Source organism: Podarcis raffonei, chromosome 13 (assembly GCF_027172205.1).
Source record: "Podarcis raffonei isolate rPodRaf1 chromosome 13, rPodRaf1.pri, whole genome shotgun sequence".
In the NCBI taxonomy this organism is placed as follows: domain Eukaryota; kingdom Metazoa; phylum Chordata; class Lepidosauria; order Squamata; family Lacertidae; genus Podarcis; species Podarcis raffonei.
The window spans coordinates 40,833,046-40,854,521 of NC_070614.1; the positions used below are offsets into that span (position 1 = coordinate 40,833,046).

Here is a 21,476-nt window from a genome sequence, read left to right on the forward strand (position 1 = left end):
CTTAGTTGGTCTTTAAGGTGCTACTGGAAGGGGAAAAAAATTTTGTTTTGACTATGGCAGACCAACACGGCTACCTATCTGTAACTGTTACTAGGGTCATGCCCATGCAGCAAAGTGCTTCACCGTCAAATTCTTTTCCTGAAACTCTGGGCGTTCTTGTTTTGTGAAGAGAGGCTAGGAACTTCTGAAAGAGGATTCTTTGCACCTCAGAATTCAAATTCCCAGGATTTCTGAGAAGTGAGGACAGGCAAAATGATACAAAACTGATGTGTGTAGCGTTCATACAGCCTAATCGCTGGATCACATATTACATGGTAAACTTGCCATTTCTTTTTTGATAGGCTTGTTCCCATGTTACACTAAAGACAGGTAGGTAGGAGAGGGCCACTAGGGGGCGCATCGGAAGATGGCTGACAATAACATCTCTCCGACCCACACGAGGAAATTTGGAGGCTATGATGGGGGTAATTAGCCTCCTTAACCCCCCCAGGATTGTGGGGGGGGGGCGGCCCTTGCTTGCTGTGCCCTATACCACCCCCGAATTTGTGGGGATGGGGGCACTAGGCACAAAGCCCTCTTGTGGGATTTCGGCACTCCTGGACGCTGTCTCTGATTCGCGCCACTAGCTGCAAGAACTTCAAAAGAAACAATTTGGACGAGATGAATTGCACATACTTCAAGGAAGGAGGGGGAGTAAAGACTGCTGACAGAAGAGATCTCTGATAAAACAAGACAAGAATAAAACATGAGAAGATACGTCAAGATACGGTACGGCAAATGACTGAGAGGGGAGGGGGGGAAAAGCTTTCCTTTCTTTTTATGTGATTAAACAAGAATCCCCTCCCCTAATGAGTCAGAAATGTCGTTTTAAGGACTTAAGCTGTGGATTTAAGGCTGTGTGGAGATAAACTTTCGAACCAAAGCAATGTTTCAAGACAAATCTGGAAGGCATAAGAGTTTTGGAATGACGCAGTTAAAAATGCCGTCGCCATTTTGGGAAGCTCTGTCGGAGGTCTTGAGTCTGGGAGGAGAAAGAGAGAAACAAAGCTGTTTATATATCATGGATTAAACTCCTCAGTGGGACTTAAGAGCGACAACTTCATAAAATTATGATGGAAAGAGCGATGTTATCTATGAAGGAGATGATATATGGAAACCATCTGGACTTGGATTGGAAGAACGGGAAATTCACACAGGATTATTATATTTGTGTTTATCAGCTTAAGGAGACTATCAGAAGAGATCATAAAGAAAAAAGAGAATTATATGAACAAGATATGATGTGGAAACAGCAAGATAAGACTGGATAGAATTATGAACTCTGTTTGGACTGATTGGGACTGATTTGGACATTAACGCAGTAGCAAGAAGATGATTAGAATCCCCTTTGTATCTTGAAGTATGGGTCCCCCCAACAAAATTCAAAATTTGGCTTTGTAATTTGGAATTTATGTGATGTGATTTAATTTGATGTGGTTGGCCAGTTAATAAAAATTATTTTTTAAAAAAGAAAAGACAGGTAGGTAGAAGCTGTTTCTCTCTACATGTGCCCAAGCGTTTATGCAGCTACAGACTGCAAGACTGTTCAGCTCAACTACTTATGCCACACAGATCATGCTCTCCTTTAATATTACTAGTAAGCACTCCTAATTTCTCTCTGCATGGCTAGCACATCACACCAGGGGTTGTGGAAGATTTATTAAATTTGTAGCCCAACCTGGGAAGGTAGACCATAGGAGAAGGAAGTCACTAGGCCTAAACCTCCGCTGCCTTGGGGCTATACTCATTTCTGAGAAAGGGTTCAGGAGTAAACCCCAAGGAAAAATCCATATCCACTGCCTTGCAGGACATCTTCAGGAGAAGAAAAGGCTAAGAAGTAAATCCTACACAATTCTGGAGTGGAGTCCCTAGGACAATTGGTGAGACAAAAGTCTTCAGAAATTTATGGCTTTTTTTTTTTAGTTGCTACTGCAAACGTGGTCCACCTTCTTATTAACTTATTGTGGTCTGCCAACAGATTGCAAATACTATTGGTCAGGGTCCAGGAAAACTAAAATAGTTGCATAGCATAAACCCTGTTATTGAACAGGAGTAAAAGGTATAAGATTAAGATATTATTATTATTATTATTATTATTATTATTATTATTATTATTATTATGTTTATGTTTATGCCACCCTGGGAGAACCCTGGGCGGCTTCTAAAAAATTAAAACACAGTAAGACATCAAACATTTAAAACTTCCCTATACAGATTTTAGGGACATTTGGGGAAAATACAACACTCCCCACTCCCAAATAACAATATTAACTTAGCCCAAGCTAAAATACTTTACCAACACTCTTTGTCCCCCAGAAGAGATGTTGCTCAAGGCACCTGTCAGGAAAGTGCAAACTTTTCTTTAAAAAATATTTTTTTATTAAATATATTTTAGTTTACACAAGTACATGCATTGTCTCTTTTTTCAGGTCGTCAAGTCTTTTCTGTAGATCAGTAACATTCCATGTGCGATATTAGTGCTGTATATAGCATAACATTAGGGGATGGGGGGGATGGGGTGGTAAAACTAGGAAAGTGCAAACTGAAAAGGTGAATGAAAAGCGGCAGAGAAACAAATATAAAATAGTCTCCTGAGAAAGGTTCATTCCAACCTTGATTTTATATTTGACTGGCATTTTATCCCATCTAATTGTTCAGTTTGGTTGGCACTGTATCCATTTCTTATGCATCCATTACTTTAGAAGTAATGTTTTCTTTAAAAAATGGAAAGCTTTCCACATACGGAGTAAAAAAGATAGCAGCAGAAAATTGTGTGCTTTGGAGTCTTTCTCCCTGACTTCGATGGGCTCTTTAAAAAAGAGCAATCAGTGCATAAGCCACCGTTTTCTAAATATTCAGAAATAGGCAGATCTTTCCAAGCTCATAGCCTTAGCTCTTCCAGACAGTAGAGGAATAACTTATGCATTATTTCTTTTTTTTCCAGCACCGTGTTGACCAGGCTCTCCACAAACTCCTGTGCATCATTCATCTGACTCAGGCATAAACACTCGCCCTTCGTGAGAAGACGGTTCTCTTCTGCTATATTCAGGAATGCCTCTCGGTTTCTTTGAAGAGCAAAATCTTCCGTTAACTTCCCTTTAGACTTCTTTATACGATCAGCAGGCTTTTCACCAGAAGGCAGAGATTCCAAACAAATGGAGCTGAGAATCAAGGGGAAGCAACATTACAACACACACACACAATATCTGTTTTCCAGGGCCTCCCACCTGTCAATCACCTGAAATCACAGTAAGATTATCTTACTGCCCTTTCAGCAGCCTGTATCATCCAAACCACACAGGCAAAGACACAGAGGTGTTGCTTTCGGCAGGTGGCTCCATCTTGGCCTTCCCCACACCTGATGTCAAGCACAACGTTACAGGGGAGGGGGGAGCACTGTTAACGGAGAAATCTGAGGGCTCCCTTGGACAAAAAAAGGACACCAGCCAGGAATACCAGAGCAAAACAGCAGCCAGTAGGCTTGGTCTTTATTGAAGACTGTCGTGACAGGACTCCCACCTGCCACAAGGTGGAACAAGATGGAAGCCCAGAACAAAAGAGCCCCCCAACTTTTATTAGCTGCTAATCCCCATGTTACACCCCCCAAAACTACATAACCCATACATCATGGTTACATCATGAAAGGGGAGGTCTGGTGGCAGTTATCTGAGCATGGGAAAATGGGTTTGGCTTGGCCAAAATTACCTTATGGGCCGAATAGAGAGGCCTGCCAAGCCTAATTAGGTACTTAACTGCTGCCATAAATCTAATAATAATCTAAACAGTGATAAAATCCAGGGATCCATAGTGCAAAATCTCTAACCACCCATTAAAAGGGGAGGTCTTCAATCTCTCTTAAACACTTCAAGGAACAAGGCCTGTGTGTGATGTAATCCATTGGAGCAGTCAAAATACAACATTCCTTGTTTCCCTAGTGTGGACACAGGGGGATGTCACTCCAGCCAGTATAACTGCCTGTTACACCAGGTAGGTGGGGGTGACCCTTGCAGACCCCACAAAAGGTCCAGTCATGCAGCCATCTTTCTCTCTCTTGATTCTCTTGGACTGCACATCGGATCAGTCCTCATATGGGATGAATCCACACCTTTCTCTGTAACTACAAGCTAAAGCCTGCCTTCAGGGATCATACTGTGAACTGAATGTAAGTAAACGTCTTGTTACTTTTAAGGAAAGACTGTTGTGTCTTTATTCTTTTGAGAGGGATCAAAAGGGGTCTTACCAGGAAGAAATCCAATATGGGCATGCCAGACTGGATTGCTTAACTAAAGAGATTCAAATGAATCTGCAAACTAGCTTCCTGCCGTATTGAGGGGAATGTGCTCTGCTACATGACTCACTAGTGTGAGTGAGGAAGGATAACATTTAATCAATATATTCTCTCCTACTATCCACAACATTCCCACAGCCTGCTACACAGCCCTTTTCTCTCACTCTTTCCTCTTTAGGCTGCTGGTGGGGAGACCAGATTACTCCTGCTAGCTTGGAGATGGCTATAGGTCACCTCCTCCCCACCCTAAACCTCATTTCTGTCTGGTTAATCCTCTCCACCCTCTTCCAACTGTCAAGTTTCTATGTCCACCCCAACTGCCTTTAAATATTCCTTTCAACCCCCCCCCCTGCCCCGGCCTGGCCCACTTACTGTGGCATGATCTCATACTCTCCTCTTCAGATGTGTGCCTCAGACACAGCTCCATACAACATCATTCCAACCCATCCCAAATGTTTAACTCAGCTTCTGAAAACCATCCAGTAGCCCCACAGTTACCATAACAACACCATTGCATTTCACATGCTGCCTCAACCATCCAGCTCAACATCACTTCCTTGCTGGGGATAACAGCCCTGTCCCAATCAAACAAGTCTTTGCCCAAAACTGACCTGTATTTCAGTTCCCCACATTCTTACTACCGGCTGCTCCTGGGACACAGCCACAGCAATTGAGAACAGAAGAAGAAGGTGTACGTCCAGTCCTGGTGTAAACATGGCCCCTAGCGTGGTCCTCCAGCAAAAACTGGGCAATACTGGGCAATGCCTCAGCTCATTACTTGAGCACAGAAATTACCCTTTGGTAGCTGTTCTTGAAGAAGCGCCTCTCTCCAAATCCTCTTTTGTCTCCATGGTACAGGGCATGGCACAGTCCACTTCCGACCAAGGGCGCTTTATTCCACTCTGATGTCCGGCCTGGTCCTGAGTGACCCTTAAAGGGAGGACTTTTGCTAGAAAGCAAACACAGAGAAAGAGATTTATTTAATCAACCCAATGGCATATCTGCCCTGGGGAAACAGACCAATTACGTGCTCACCAGCAACAGCCGGTGGAGACTCTGTTTATGAGAGTGGCTTCCCTGCCTTCTGAACCAACAGCAAAAGCCATGGTGGTTGTTAAGAGATTGATTCAAAATGGTGGTTATTAGTTGGGACCTAAAAGCGAGGTCCCAACTAAAGAAGATTAGCAACTTAAACTGAAGGAATATGCGCAGCTTGCGGACCTAACATACAGAATAAGAGAACAAGAAGAACATACGTTTAAAGAAGATTGGAAAATGTTTATTGAATATATGGGGGTGCACTTGAAAACGTTGGCAGAATTAAGATAAATTCAACGGTGTAAATAAGTTTTGATGGATGGAATAATGGAATACTGAATGGTCTGGTTTATATAAAATATGCAGGGATTTATGTTATGCAAAATGAAAAGAGAAGAAGGGAAGCTTTGGATATTATAAAGTTGTTTAAATGACTATTCTACATTGTAAAACAGAAAATTCAATAGATATATTTATATTATTATATTATATTATATTATATTATATTATATTATATTATATTATATTATATATTATTACACACACACACACACACACACACACACACACACAATGTTGGTTATTACTCCCTAGCTCAACTAATCTAGTTAACATTGTCCTGCTCAAATGTGCTTTTGGTACACAGAACTGAGATTGGTATTATTATTATTATTATTATTATTATTATTACTACTACTACTACTACTACTACTACTGTATTTATATCCCACCAAGGAGCTCAAGGTGTGGTTCTCCTCCTCCCCATTTTATCCTCAAAACTACCCTATGAAGTAGGTTAGGCTGACAGTCTGACTGGCCCAAGCTCACACTGTGAGCTTCATGGCTGAGTAGGGATTTGAACCCAGGTTTCCTAGGTTCTCGTCTGACACTCTAACCATTATACAACAACAGTCTGTTGGCCCCATTTATCCCGAGCTTCTTTTGTTTCCTTATTTTCTGCTGCAGTAATCTTTTTTTAAAATTGTTCCATTAAAAAAAAAAATTATTGCCAGGCACCTTGGGCGTACACTTTGAGGAACAAAAAGGTGTGATAAATTTATTGGCACATTACTGCTACCTAGTGGATGGTTGAGAATACAAAACTGATAAGTAACATGGTTTTACTACCTTTTGCCAAACTATTCTGAACTTCACGAACAGCAGTCTCAATGTGCGGCATGTAGCAGGAATAGATTTCCTCCATCTCTTGGCTGCAGACTGAGCAAAGTTGAAAAGTAAACAAAAGAACACCACACTTTTCCACACAGCTCTGACAGGGTTTTCTATGCATTCAAAATGGCACTAGGGTCGGTCCCACAGGCACACGGAAAGCCCCAAAGCGCTTATAAATTCACTCACGGAGTCACGTTTGCGTGCTTTGACATTAAGTCAGGGTTACCAGGGCTCAGCCCCAAAATCTGTTTTCAGTGCCTGGGTTTATCTAATGAACAAGAGGACCTTTGAAAATGTGCCATCTCCCACAACACTTTCCCCTCCAGAAGTGCATTTCTTTTGTCTCACAAGTTCTGGGGTTAAAGAAGGGCTTCTGAATCAGAAGACTCAACTTTCGAAGAGGCTTGAGGCCTAGCACCTTTAAAATAATAATAATAATAAGGACTGATAGTCAGGGGCAGAGGTGAGAAGAGGTCACGTTTACCCTGGAAGGATGGTCTTTGGGCCTTTTCTTTCTGCCAGCACCTTTTCATTAGGCTGATCAGATTTTCCAGTTTCTCCACCTCGTGTATCTTCCCCTCCAGCTCCTGGGTGTTTGGCCTTTGATTCTCTTGGATTTGCATTCTGAAGATGGAGTTGTCTCTCTGAGGGTTGGCTGAGCAGGGATGGAGATCGAGGCATTCAAGAGAACATTTCCAAGACATATCGCCTGACACAGTCATAAGCAGGGGTGGAGAACCTTTGCCACATCAGGCCTCGCTATTTGGCCCACCGCCCTATAGGTGATGCAGCAAAGGTGACGCTGGGGCAAAGGGGGATTGCAACCACCAGCTGGCTAATTGCTGTTGCCATGCACAGTGCTTTGAAAGCTCCAAGCACCAGCTGATCACATGGGCAAAAATGGGCCACCTGAACATAGGTGATTGACAGGCTGGCAGCCCCACCCACTTGTTCCACTTGGGCCATGGGGGTGGGGATAAGAGATAAGAATCCGGCACACCAGTCAGATCCAGTTCCCCTCCCCTGGCCTCAAGGCAACTTTAATTGCACAAGCCTTCTTTTCCCAGTACAGCGGTACCTCGGGTTAAGAACTTAATTCGTTCCGGAGGTCTGTTCTTAACCTGAAACTGCTCTTAACCTGAGGTACCACTTTAGCTAATGGGGCCTCCCGCCGCCGCCATGCTATTTCTGTTCTCATCCTGAAGCAAAGTTCTTAACCCGAGGTACTATTTCTGGGTTAGCAGAGTCTGTAACCTGAAGCGTATGTAACCCGAGGTACCACTGTATGTGCTTGACTCCCTGCCACAAGATGCTGTAGACGCCCCATTGGAAGGGTGCTCATTTTTTTCTTGTGTTGGCTTCCCAGGGCACAACTGCATTAAATATATATTCTCTGTAATTCAGACAGGCAGAAATAAGCCATAGGCAGAAAGAGCGCAACTCACATGGATACGGTTCCTTGCCGGTTAGCACTGAGAACATGAGGATCCCATAGCTGAAAAGAAAAAAAAGCAAGTCGATTAAAAGCTCCTCCCAACTTCAACTGAGATCCTTCCTCTTCCTGTGGGACAGCAATATCAGTGGTCCCATGCCGTTTTCCATCTCCTGGGCTTCTACATTATCCTGTACTACAGGTTAGTAAGCAGAAGGAACGCCGCAAGAGAGAGGTTAACCAATGTCAGGCTCACTGCCTTCATTCATTCACACAAGAAGCAGCCTTAGCAATCTGGTGCCCTCCAGATGTTTTGGAGTACAAATGCTACAAGCTCCAGCTGGGGCTGATGGGAATTGTAGTCCCAATGGCCTCAGGTTGTGCAAGTGTATCCGACCCACAATGTGCTCCAAAGACAGGGACGTAAGGAGAGCCTTTCTGGATCGAGCCAATGGCCCATCTAGTTGAGCATCTGTCATGCTAACCTTTTCCCAATTCTATAGTGCTCATGCAATTGCACCAACCCCCTTGTGCCCCACAGCAGACGCTTCTGTCCACCTGTAGACATCTGTGGCTGGGTCTGGCTTGTAGGACTCGGCAAAGGCTTCGGGGGGCATGTATTCGAGGGTCCCGCCAGATACTTCTGCGCTTTCAGAGGTGAGAGGGGAGCGCTGAGTTGTCCCAAACTTGGACAAGCCAAAATCTGCCACCTGAATGGGGGAGACAAGGCAAAACAGTGAAGAGAACTCCCAACTGGGACAACATAGGAAGCTGCCTCCTGCCAGGTCAGACTATTGGTCCATCTGGCCCAGTCATGTTCACACTGACTGGCAGCTCTCCAGAGCTTCAGAAAGGGGACATTCCCAATCCTACTTGGAGAGGCTGGCGACTGAACTGCAGGTGCTCTGCCTCTGAGCGACAGCTCCTTCCCAAGGTATTGACTTACCTGCACTTTGTCCTCTTTAGGATTACTAACCACGGTGCCGCTCCACAAGGAACTGGGTTTTGCACCACTGCTCTGCACAGCAGGCAGACTCTCATCACTGGGGGAGAAGGGTGCAGCATCCCCTCTTCTGGTCTCCAAGCAGGAGACGCTCATAAAGAAATTTTATATTACAGAATTGAAAAGTATCAGAAGACTAATAGTTGGGTGGGAGAGCTGGGGGGAAAAAACAACATCTGGCAGCCAATGTGCCACTCTGGTTTCAGATAGTACATGGGTAGATGAGTCTTAAAAGCCCAGGACACAAATTTTCACAGCTCTCTAGCAGTTGGGGTGGCTCATTTACAAGAACTAATGTACAGTGGTACCTCGGGTTACAGGCGCTTCAGGTTACAGACGCTTCAGGTTACAGGCGCTTCAGGTTACAGACGCTGCTATCCCAGAAACAGTACCTCAGATTAAGAGCTTTGCTTCAGGATGGGAACAGAAATCATGCTCCGGCAGCGCAGTGGCAGCAGGAGGCCCCATTAGCTAAAGTGGTACCTCAGGTTAAGAACAGTTTCAGGTTAAGAATGGACCTCCGGAACGAATTAAGATTTAAGCCAAGGTACCACTGTATTTAGTGTTCACTTTGGAGGTGTATACTTGATTCTGAGCAAACAAAACCTCCTAGAGCAAAATATATACATCAGTATGACACCCCCACCAAATATCATAGAATTATAGAATAGTAGAGTTGGAAGGGAACCCAAGAGTCATCTACCCCCTGCAAATTATGACCATAAACCCTTCATTTAATGATATGAGACTCTGTTAGGCCACAGCCTCAATTTTTTTACTTATAATATGCAAGATTTCTAATACTTCTAATACTAAAATTTCTCTTTGTTTTAAGGCAAGTGGCGTAAGGAACAAAAGCTGAGCGTATCATAAGGCTGAAACATCATCACTGTGGAAAGTAGAGATTGCTGGTGTCTGCTTCAGAGAAATCACAAATAATGTCCATGAAGAGGGAACACGAATTGGTTGATGCTATGACTGACCCTGCAGTGGCACAGTTTTTAATGTGACTTGTGTTTGTTATGCTAGAAACATTCAAATGAGTGTTTAATTATTCCAAAGTATGAAGGCTACATTACAATGGCGAAGAATCTTGCCATTTTTTTTGCTGAATATTGCAAGCTTCCAGCAACTGTAAGGAATTTGGAACCATTGTACGATGGATGTGGTCATTTGCAACGGCACCGTGAACATGCAAGCTGCAAGAGCACATGGTCTGGTGCAGACTTGCTTCAGGAGGAGTTAGCAGGAAGCTCGAGAGGCCTGCTTACACCCAAGAACACATTTCAGAATCTCAGCAACTTACAAGCGCTCCATGACATGGTTGCCTGGAGTCACTCAGCCGATAGAGAAAAACTTTCCCAGAAGCAGAAAGGGAGCACTGACCTTGACTGGTCCCAATTAAAAAGAGAGAGGGAGAGTATGGCTCACCTTCACATTCAGAGCTTCATCCAGCAGGATGTTGCTGGGCTTGAGATCCAGATGGAACCGCGGAGGATGGAGGCAGTGCAGGAAGTCTATCCCCAGGGCTACCTGGTAGAGGATGCGGATTCGCAAGGGCCAGGGCAAGGCACTGGACAGCAAGCCAGACAAGTTGCCGTTCTCCACATACTCCATCACTAGGCCCACTTCATTTCCCTTCTCATAGAGACCATAAAGACGAGGGATGGGGGCGAAAGATGCCTCATCCATGAAGCGGGCTTCAGACAGGGCTTGCTGTCGGATGCAGGACACATTTGCGCTGGTTGCATTGGTGCTTGAGGGTGAAAGAATCCATGGTGAGAGTCGAAGGAAAAGTTACAAAATACTGTTGAGACACGGACTCATTGAATGATGAACTCAAGATGGGGTTGCCTAATCAGAAGGTCTCAAGAGCTCCTGAGTCTGTCAAGAGCTGGTCTGAGGAGGTTGGGAGGAGATATGGAATGCTGTCTCACATCAAGTCAGATCAATGGTCCACTTAACTCAGTACAGCCGAAACCAGCCTTCACCAACCCATTTCCCACCAGATTTTTTGGACTATAATTCTTATCAGCCGCAGCCAACATCTGGAGGGAACCAGGTTTGGTGAAGGCCAGTCTACATTGACTAGCAGTGGCTCTTCCAAGGTCTCAGGTAGGGCTCTCTCCCGGCCTGACCTAGACAGACAGCTCTTCTCCCAGGAACTCCATGAATAAGGAGCATTAGCTACAAAATTCTGAACATGGAACCAAGATGTCAGCAGTCTAAATTGGCCTGCCCTTGGGGTTTCCTTTGAAGGATCCAGAAAACAACCTGGCACCGTCCAAAAAAGTCACAACATACATTCCCAAGCCCTTAAAATTCTTTGCCGCATTGCTGAAGGCAGAGAGTCTGGGATTTGGGACCTTGTGGGTGCAAGATAGAGGCTCTACCAAATCTGTATAACTAATTCAAGGTTAGATTACTGCAATGCGTTATATGTTGGGCTGCCTCTGAAGACAGTTTGGAAACTTCAGCAAGTGCAGAATTCAGAGGCCAGGTTGCTCACCGGAACAAAATGGTTTGAGCTTATTAAACCAATCCTGGTCCGACTGCACTTGGCTACCTATTCGTTTCTGGGCCCAATTCAAAGTGCTGGTTTTGACCTATAAAACCTTTAACAGCTCAGGACCGCAATACCTCAAGGCCCGCCTCTTTCCATATGAACCTACCCGGACCCCATCTTCTGAGGCCCTTCTTCATGTGCCTCCTCCTCGAGAGGTCTGGAGGGTGGTAACAATCCGTCTGTGGAATGCTCTCCCCAGGGAAGTTCACCTGGTGCCTTCATTATATACCTTTAGGCACCAGGTAAAAACGTTCCTTTTTAACCAGGCCTTTGGTTGACCTGATCGACATCCTGTACCCTTTTAAAATGTGGCCCTTTTTGGGGGGGTATTATTGGGTTATTGTTTTTACTTTGACTTTCTATATTGTGATCTTTTATGTGAACCACCCTGAGACCTCTGGGTATAGGGCGGTATATAAATTCTAATTCTAATAATAATAATAATAATAATAATAATAATAATTCCATCCTCAACCACACACCCAGCCACCAGCTTTACCGGTGGAAAATCTTCACCGCCACAATCCCCTTTTCTTTGTGCTGAGCTCGGAAGACGGTACCAAAGCCCCCTCTGCCGATGTGTTGCAAGTTCTCCAAGCAGTTCTGGGGGATCCTCTCGTGGAACATCTCCAGACCAGGCGTCCTTTTTGAAGGAGCATGTGCCCCTAGCAAGGTCACTCCATTCTGACTTGTGCACAAAGCAGATCTTAAGGAGGGTGAAGGAGAGGAGAGAAGATCATTTACATATGTTAAGATATACTATGAAAACAAGTGTGTGATGTGCCGGGTAGACTAGTGAGTTGGAGCAGGGGAAACCTGAGTTCAAATCCCTCCTCAATTTGGCAACTCTACTCAAGCCAAAGAGGTCTACCATCTTGTTGCCCCCAGCAGACACCTAAATGCCACCAGGAAGCTCTAGCAGATGATGCACTTTCACAGCATTCTTCCCTGGTATTTGGCGATATGCTGTCACCGCACAGCTAACCCATCATGGCTAGCAACTTGTTGCAAATGAATGAGCCTGATCCCATTGGATGGCCATCATCTTAATGTTAAGATAAGCTAATGGCCTTTGCCACATTCTGTGACAGTGAGCTCCACAAAATCGGTTGTCTGAAGATGCCCTTTTATCTCTCCTGACCTCTATACCAGCACTCAAATTTCCCTGGGTTGCCCCTTAAAATCCCACCTGAAAAATCCATCTTTCCCACAAAGATTATGGCAGTCGGCATGCCCTGCTGTAAATAACCCTAAGAATGTTTAAATGAAATTGATGCGTATTCTTATTCTGTACTCTCCCATCCCAGCTATGCCACATGTATTAAATTATAGGTTGTAAGTCCCTCTTATGTATGGAAGTGAGAGCTGGACCATAAAGAAGGCTGATCGCCAAAGAATTGATGCTTTTGAATTATGGTGCTGGAGGAGACTCTTGAGAGTCCCATGGACTGCAAGAAGATCAAACCTCTCCATTCTTAAGGAAATCAGCCCTGAGTGCTCACTGGAAGGACAGATCCTGAAGCTGAGGCTCCAATACTTTGGCCACCTCATGAGAAGAGAAGACTCCCTGGAAAAGACCCTGATGTTGGGAAAGATGGAGGGCACAAGGAGAAGGGGACGACAGAGGACGAGATGGTTGGACAGTGTTCTTGAAGCTACAAACATGAGTCTGACCAAACTGCGGGAGGCAGTGGAAGATAGGAGTGCCTGGCGTGCTCTGGTCCATGGGGTCACGAAGAGTCGGACACGACTAAACGACTAAACAACAACAAGTCCCTCTTGGCCTCCATAAATTATCATGCATACTGAGGGTGCTATACAAGCCCAAATTAAGAACCACATTTTGTCTATCCATTTTCTCCACAGTGCAAAAGCACCAGGAGAGACAGGAGAGAGAACGGCAGACGTCTGAGCTATAGCTCTGTTGTAGGCATAGTCTTCAACAAGGTGTGATGATTGGCAACTCTTTAACTCATTGCTTAAGCACAGAGATCACCTTCCGGCGGCTCCTTCTGATGAAATCTCTCTCCCCAGATCCTCCTCTTCAGTTACAGATACATCTCCTGCTAGCACATGGGAGAACTCGTTTCTTAAATTCTGGAAATTTGCAGCTGCCTCTGGAAATCTCATGATTGCAGGTGACCCTGCTGAGAGAAATTGAGAGAGTGCAGAGATAAACCAGACTTACAGTGCCATCCTAACCGGTCTGCTCAGAAGTAGATCCTACTGGATTCAGTGGGTCTCCCTCTAAAGTTAGAGGAGTTAGGATTGCAGCCTTACTTGAATGATGGCCTATCTCTCCATACTTCATGTGTGCGCTAGAGTAAGCTGGTTAATATGTTTCGGATATACGCTTAGTACACTCAAGTCTTCCTATGAGGCTGATCACTCTGCTTTTGACTAAGCACATGTTGTAAACTTTTATGCTGTAGTGTAGACTTTTATGGACTTGAGTCGGTAGGGCTGTAAAGTTGATGAGGTTCCCCCTCTTCATTGCTTTACACAGCCCCCAAAATATGTACAACAAGGAGCACAACTGAACACTGCACACTGTCTATCCCCAAAATACACTTCTTCTTTTTTAAGTTTTGCTTTTCATTTTCATACATTAGGTCTGCAACTTATGCTCACTTTCCTTATGTGATCTCAACCTTATGCAGGTGGGGGGGGGGTAAATAAATGGAAGGGGGGAAGCAGCCATTCCCTGCTCTCAATTTATTTATTCTTCCCCCACCTGCACACCCCCTGGGCTTTCCCACTGTGGAGAGATTTTTTTTTAGTCTTCTGTCTTGCCTGCTAGCCTCTGGGAAGGAGACAAAACCTTCTCAGAGCCCAGTAAGCAGCAAAAAGAAAGCAAGGATACAGGGAGAGCTATGGGAGTGACAGTATTCCAGAAAGAGCATTGTAATTCAAGACTATTGCCCTTCCTAAGCACTTTATCAAATAATGTTTTTCCTCAGGAACACACTTGACCTTAAACATCTCTGTAAAAAAACCAGAAAACACTTTTGCAAGGCTTTCATCCTATCCAAAGTCGTTTGAGAGAAGGCCCCATTAAACTGAGCAGATTTATCTCAAAGTAAGTGGGTGGCGCTGTGGGTTAAACCACAGAGCCTAGGGCCTGCCGATCAGAAGGTCGGCAGTTTGAATCCCCACAACGGGGTGAGCTCCCGTTGCTCAATCTCTGCTCCTGCCAACCTAGCAGTTCGAAAGCACGTCAAAGTGCTAGTAGATAAATAGGTACCGCTCCAGCAGGAAGGTAAATGGCGTTTCCGTTCGCTGCTCTGGTTCACCAGAAGCAGCTTAGTCATGCTGACCACATGACTCGGAACTGTACGCCGGCTCCCTCGGCCAGTAAAGCGAGATGAGCGCCGCAACCCCAGAGTCGGCCACGACTGGACCTAATGGTCAGGGGCCCTTTTAACTTTACCTTTTAAGGATGCACAAATAGTGCTGCTAAGCTGTTCAAACCACAAATGCCCCATGAGAAACATTATATGTCCAGCGGCCTAGCGCAAAAATATTTCACTTCTGTTCCATACAGCTGGCGGAAGCAATATATAATGAAAGTGTTTAATTTTTTCAAAAACGTCCCTACTAGATGCTCCAAATAGGACTCATTGTAAGTCTGAACGCTTCTGACAAAGGCATGCGCTGAATAACTGGCTATTTAAAAGTAGAACTGTGTCTTACCAGTTATAGCCAAAGGGTTTAATTCGTCAATGTCTTCAACTTCTTCATTTTCTTGTCCGTTCTCAATCATTCTCTTTCTGATGCGTTTTCTGCCATCAACCATTTCGATTGACGTGGATACACACTTGAAATCTCCTGCCCCAAGAGCATCAAACGATGCAGAGAGCGTGAGAGAGAATGAAATAAGACCCCCTTGTCTCAAATGGCGAAGCGAAGGAAAATCCCTCCCAAAGGAAGGAAATCTACAGGAGGCTCCATTTCTGTTTCCACACTGCCATTGTCCATGACCACACCAGCCATCGAGGTGGCCTGGGGAACAACAAAAATTATAATGAAAACACTCTCTATAGACATCATTAAGGTGGGTCTAAAAAAATTAAATCCTTCCCTAAATTAGGATTTTTCCCCCTACGTTGGTACTATGAAACAAAATCAAGGAGGAGGTTGATACTGAATCAGAGGCTGTTGGTGTATTGTAATAAAGAGTTCTGATGCACCTGGACCAGGTAAGAAACAAAAACTCCTCCTTTCTCCGAAACTCTGAAAGATCCTCTTTCAGATGAGATGCTCTGGACTACCAAGAATAGTTTTCCTTCATCTCTCAGACTCCCCACACCCAGCTCAGTGTGCACCCGGGACTCCGCTCTCCTTACCATCATTCTCTGTGATAGCGAGAAGATTCCTCTCCAGATCTCTTTGGTTGATGGATTTCAGCACTGTGAGGACCACCTCCACAGCATAATGCTCGTAGTAGCCAAGCAGCAGCTGGGTCAGGTCAATGGGATCTGCCTTCTCCAAGCGCCCTCTGGGGATGTTGCTGTAGCCCTCCTTGACTGGGAGCGAGTTGAGACGGTACTTGAATTCCCTCAAATTGTATGTTGCCAAGTTCTCCAGGGTGCCCAAAAGACGGCTGTGGGTGGTCTTCGCCACTGTACTCCTTCTGCAACAAAATGGCAAAGCAAAAGAAATGTCAAAGTTAGGCAGGAAGGGGAACAGTCTCAGTCTGCTGTAAAACCAACAACTCTGTGTGATGCTGGCTGGAGGTAAAGGGTTAGCATGAAACCTACACTTTCTCAAGCTTTCTATCACCAGGGATATGCCAACAACTAAATACAGTCATGCTTCAAGTTGAATGTGCTTTGGGTTGAGTGTGTTACTTCCGGGAGTGCACTACTTCCGGGTTTCGCTGCTCGCACATGCGCAGATGCTCAAAATGACGTCACACACATGCGCGGAAGCGGCGAAACGCGACCCACACACCTGCAGACATGCCGTCACATCTTACATACCGTTTGCATCCTGAGGTACCACTGTAGTGGCAGATTGAGGCAGAATTCACTGTAATCAGCTGGCAATTACTGGCATTATATATCTATTCGATAAAAGAATTCTCTGTTACTGGTTTAGAGTTCAACAGATGGACAACACTAGGCTACCAAAAAAATGCCTGATTGAGCTCTCGAATGGATTACCCCTTAAAAACTGGGTACATCACGCTGCCCAACTGATGGGCAAATATGACCTCTCAGTGACTGAGATTAAAGAACTTCCCTTATATTCCCAGAAAAATATCTTAAAATGAACCATAAGGGCAGTGGCAACTAAAAATGATCTAAACTCTATGTGCACATCTACATGTGCCCCATTGTATTTTAAACTTAAAGAGGCCAATGAACATACATCTTATTTTAATGAATTGACTTTTGCACAACTTCAAAAAGCTTTTACAGAGTACGACTAAATACAATAAGCTCTGCTTATAGAGATGGGAGACACAGAGGCATACCAAAAAACGAACGTGTCTGTATTAGGGGATGTTCTGAAGTAGAGGACCTTATGCATTATATCTTGCACTGTCCCTTATATAATGATGCAAGAAAAATATTTTTAGTACTTATACAGGGTCCCCTAGACAGAACCCCTTTGACATTATTTTATATCCCCTCGCAGACACAGATAAGTATGTGACCTGGCGTGTAGCACTTTTTGCAACTGCTGCTAGGAAAATTAGAGCAAATTATATAGCCAAGGTAGCCATTAACTGTAAAGGAGATGAATTTATTTGATCCTATCTATCTACCTCAGGCTATGCTCTTTGTCACCAAACTCTGAATATAAATTGCACACTGTATTAATTGATATTGTTTTTAACATTAGTGGCCACGTGATGATTTTAGCTTATGAATTTTATTGTTTAATGTTTTTATTTGTACATTAGGGTACTTTTATAGCTCTGTTTAGAGTACGTAATGTTTTAATAATATAAATGTTTTAAGTCTTTTTTATCAATTCAGTATATTTTCTTCTAATTGTCAAATAATTCTGTGTACATTGCGGCAGCCTTTGGCTATGTGCAATAAAACTGACTACTACTACTACTATATATCTATTCCAGCTTCAAAAATGACTACTGTAAATTATTTGCTGCTGCATTTTCCTTGCGGCTCAGTTTCCACCAGACAGGTATCTGCTCTGTATTGTGACAGCGTCCCCGTTTTAGGCAGAATTTGTGGATCCAGAGGGTTATTATAGCCAACGCTAGTCTCAATGGGTCAAAACAGGCCCATAGAAACTAATGGATATAATTAATTTAGGTTTGGAAATTACAATAGGTTTACTCTGAGTAGAACTTAGTTGAATATAGCCCAGTGGTTCTAAGTGAAGAAAGTTCTTCTTTTCTATTTTCTTTTCCGTCTCACCTCCACGCGCCTCTCAAAGTATTTTTACCCATCTCCTATAATTTCTTCTCCAATTCTCATTTCACACTCAGCTTGCGCCTTATTCTACTTAATACAAAACACCAACAGAGAGGGACAGTGTTGCAGCGGTAGCTGAGGTGTAAGTGTGGCATGGAGCAAGGAGCGCAATAAAGTTGTGTGGTTCTTGGCAACAAGAACCGTCCATCGCTTAAGCACTGAGATTACCTCCTGGTGTTTTTTCCTGACAAAACCTTTCCTGCCATATTGTCTTTTGTCTCTACCAAATGAGATAACTCTCCATCCAGCACTTCAGTAACCTTGATTTTTAAGTTCTTGCAACTGGCAACGGCCTCTGTCTCTCCGATGGTTGCAGATGATCCTGTTGATAGAAAAAAGAAAAAAAAATGAGAGAGGACAGATAAGATCAGCCTTACTCAAGAATCTTTCCTGTGCAGGTAGATCCTCACAGAAAACAAATTCAGTGCCCAATGCCCACGCAAGATTGCTTTTCACCTGCAATCATGTAATATAAAAAGGAAGTGTAAAAAAAAAGATACGGATAATCTCAGCAGGTGGAAAACTGAATCCCCCTGGCAATTAAGGTGAAAACTGGTATCATTAGTGCAAATGAGCTGTTTATAAATACTTTACCTCAGCTGCCATTTGAAGTCTTTCCAAAATGTTCCAATGAAATGCTCAAATCGGTGTTCATTCAACATTTATGTTAAACATCTGCATTTAATAACTAGTTATTTAAAAGGAGAAACCACTTCTTACCATTTATAGCTAAAGTATTTGACTGGTCAACTTCAACTTCTACTCTTTCTTGTCCATTTTCAACCATCCTCCTTCTGGTAATGCTTTTGCCACTGACTGTTTTGGTTCTGGTCGATGCAAACTTGAAGTCTCCCATCCCACAGCTGTCAAATGAAGTGAAGAGCCGGAGAGAGAAGGAAGGATCTCTCAAAGAACGAAGTGAAGCAACATCTCTCTCAAAGGAAGGAAACACTCTTCCACCAATGTTTCTGATTTCCCGCTGCCATTGCCTCAGACCAAAGCAGCCATCGAGGAGGGCTGGGAACATTAGAAGAAAAGTTCACATCGAAACGGGTCTCCGATTAAAAAACCCAAACAGCAGCACAGAATTCCCCCTGTAGGAACTGCTGGATTATAATCCATAAGAAAAAAACTTATAAATAAAATTATTAATAAAATTATTATTAAAAGTATTTAATAAAATTGTTAATAAAATTATTATTAAAAGTATTTAATAAAATTGTTAATAAAATTATTTTTAAAAGTATTTAATAAAACTGTTAATAAAATTATTAATAAATATAAAAATGTGGAATTATAGAACAAAATTAATCTGGTAGGTGAAGTGAAGGAAAGGTTTAGTCTTATGCCAGCCTGTTGACTTAGGAGTTTTTATCCACCTCCACCTGCAGCAAGGAAGAGGGATACACCTGGGCCAGGTAAAACCCCCAAACTCTCCTGCTTTAGCCTGTCCCACTTTCAGACGAGTTGATCTGGACTCACCGAGAGCAGATTTCCCCCCCCCCCCGGCCCAGTGTGTTTCTGCGACCCCCGCGCCTCTCCTTACCACCACCGCCTTTGACTTGCAGGAGCTTCTCCCGCAGGTCTCTTCGGTTGATGCATCCCAGCACCTTGAGCGTCACCTCCACAGCGCCATCCTCGGCGTAGTAGCCGAGCAGCAGGCGGCACAGGTCCAAGCGATCCGCCTTCTGCAGCCGCCCCTTGGGGATGCTACTATAGCCCTCCTCGGCCGGGAGCGCGTTCAGATGGAACTTGAATTGCTTCAGATCGTACTCCTTCAACTCCTCCAGGGCGTCCGCCAGGCGGTCGCGGACGGTCCTCTTCCTCTCCTCCGCCATCGCGTTCTCTCCTTCCCCGAGGAGAAAGGGAGCAGAGATGTCCGACTCCGCTGCAAAACCTGCCCCCGACGGCTGCGGGGGGGAGAAGGCAGCAGCTTGAAACCCCGCCGTGGGCCAAAGGAGGCGGGTGGGGCGCCGTCTGTTAAAGGCGAGGATCCGCTTTCGCTTTCAGTTCCCTCCTCCCCCCTCCCCCTGTCCCGGAAGGGTAAAAGTGAAGCGGGCTGGCAGTGGTGTAAACCGAGGAAGAAATCGGGCCCCAGGCAAGCCGGTGCAGCAGGAAGCGGAACGGCGGATTTGGGCAGCGAGGCGGCGAGTTGAAGGAGACGGGCTTTCTTTTTGTTGCAGCCTGGAAATCCAAAGCAGGTTTAGCCTCCAGCGCCTAACCCCGTCGTATAAACCACGGACTACATCGCAGGGTTGTCGTACTTTCTCATACCCTCCGGCATTTCTCCAATAGAAATAGACACATCCTAAGGACGCGGGTGGCGCTGTGGGTTAAACCACAGAGCCTAGGACTTGCCGATCAGGTCGGCGATTCGAATCTCCTCGACGGGGTGAGCTCCCGTTTCTCGGTCCCTGCTCCTGCCCACCTAGCAGTTCGAAAGCACGTCAAAGTGCAAGTAGATAAATAGGTACCACTCTGGCAGGAAGGTAAACAGGTGTTTCCGTGCGCTGCTCTGGCTTAGTGAGAAGCGGCTTAGTCATGCTGGCCACATGATCCGGAAGCTGTACGCCAGCTCCCTTGGCCAATAAAGCGAGATGAGCACCACAACCCCAGAGTCAGCCACGACTGGACCTAATGGTCAGGGGTCCCTTTACCTTTAAGGAAAAGCGGGACATTCCCAGATCAAATCAGAAACTGGGAGGGCTTTTGTTAATTTAGGGCTGTCCCTGGAAAACAGGGACACTTGCAGGGTCTGCTTTCTTTTCATTGCCCACCCAGTTGCTGGATGCTGGGCTGAGCTGCAGGACTGTCATTGCCAGTTTGTTTCTATATCCACTGGCAGGGGAATTTTTTTAATGGTAAAACAGGAAACATTTCTTACATTGCCACTTAAAACACACAACTTCCTCCGAAGAATCCTGAGGGCTTTACTTACTTAGTTTGATTTTGGTTGTGGCTGATGGGAGTTGTGGTCCAACACATCTGGAAGGCACCAAGTTGACAAAGGCTGGTCTGGAACCTACAGTATGTACTTGGGAGACTGAATCTCCCGGTGTTTGTGTCGGGGGTTAAGCAACAGTGCTTGCAATGTTACCTGAACCAGTGGAGGGCGTTCAGACAGAAAGGCAACCTTGTACCATGAGGGATGCCATGCTGTGGCTACAAGCACAGATTTTATCGTTAAGTCAGAGAACTAGATGGGTTAAGAGCTTGAGACAAACCCTTTGTGATCTTTTGCAAATTTATCAGTTCTCCGCAGATTGAGGAGATTGCACGTTGTGCAAAATCATGCTCTCCAGCTGCTTTGAGGGTGGGGCAGTGCTCAGAATTGTGTGGGGAAATCACCTGTTCCTGAGAGCAGGTCAGAAATTGTATGCTTTAAATCCTTGGTTCTCAAACTTTTCCCCCGTCACAGACCATTTAACAATTTCTGATGTTCTTGGTGAATCACTTGATGCCTGTTGCTGCAGTTGTGATGTGCTAGA

The 21,476-nt window shown here is 44.6% G+C and overlaps 1 protein-coding gene across 3 annotated transcripts; it reads right to left on the reverse strand.

The window, feature by feature from the left end:
* Window positions 1–2,173: 2,173 nt before the first annotated feature.
* Window positions 2,174–20,261, reverse strand: LOC128399697 (uncharacterized). 3 transcript variants are annotated; one of them, XM_053361371.1, is made up of 14 exons: window positions 19,535–20,261; window positions 18,709–19,005; window positions 18,157–18,310; window positions 15,886–16,172; window positions 15,233–15,541; window positions 13,536–13,683; window positions 12,039–12,245; window positions 10,405–10,729; window positions 8,529–8,680; window positions 7,984–8,033; window positions 7,023–7,193; window positions 6,494–6,583; window positions 5,123–5,276; window positions 2,175–3,200 (listed from the first exon to the last, which is right to left on the reverse strand). In XM_053361371.1, exons 1-14 carry the CDS (start codon window positions 19,824–19,826, stop codon window positions 2,921–2,923), a joined length of 2,916 nt encoding a protein of 971 aa, XP_053217346.1. In that variant the 5' UTR covers window positions 19,827–20,261; the 3' UTR covers window positions 2,175–2,920. The 3 variants fall into 3 exon arrangements, with proteins under 3 accessions (XP_053217347.1, XP_053217346.1, XP_053217345.1); XM_053361370.1 differs by having other exon boundaries at window positions 2,176–3,200; window positions 13,536–13,686; XM_053361372.1 differs by lacking the exon at window positions 6,494–6,583 and having other exon boundaries at window positions 2,174–3,200; window positions 13,536–13,686.
* Between the last annotated feature and the right edge of the window lie 1,215 nt (window positions 20,262–21,476).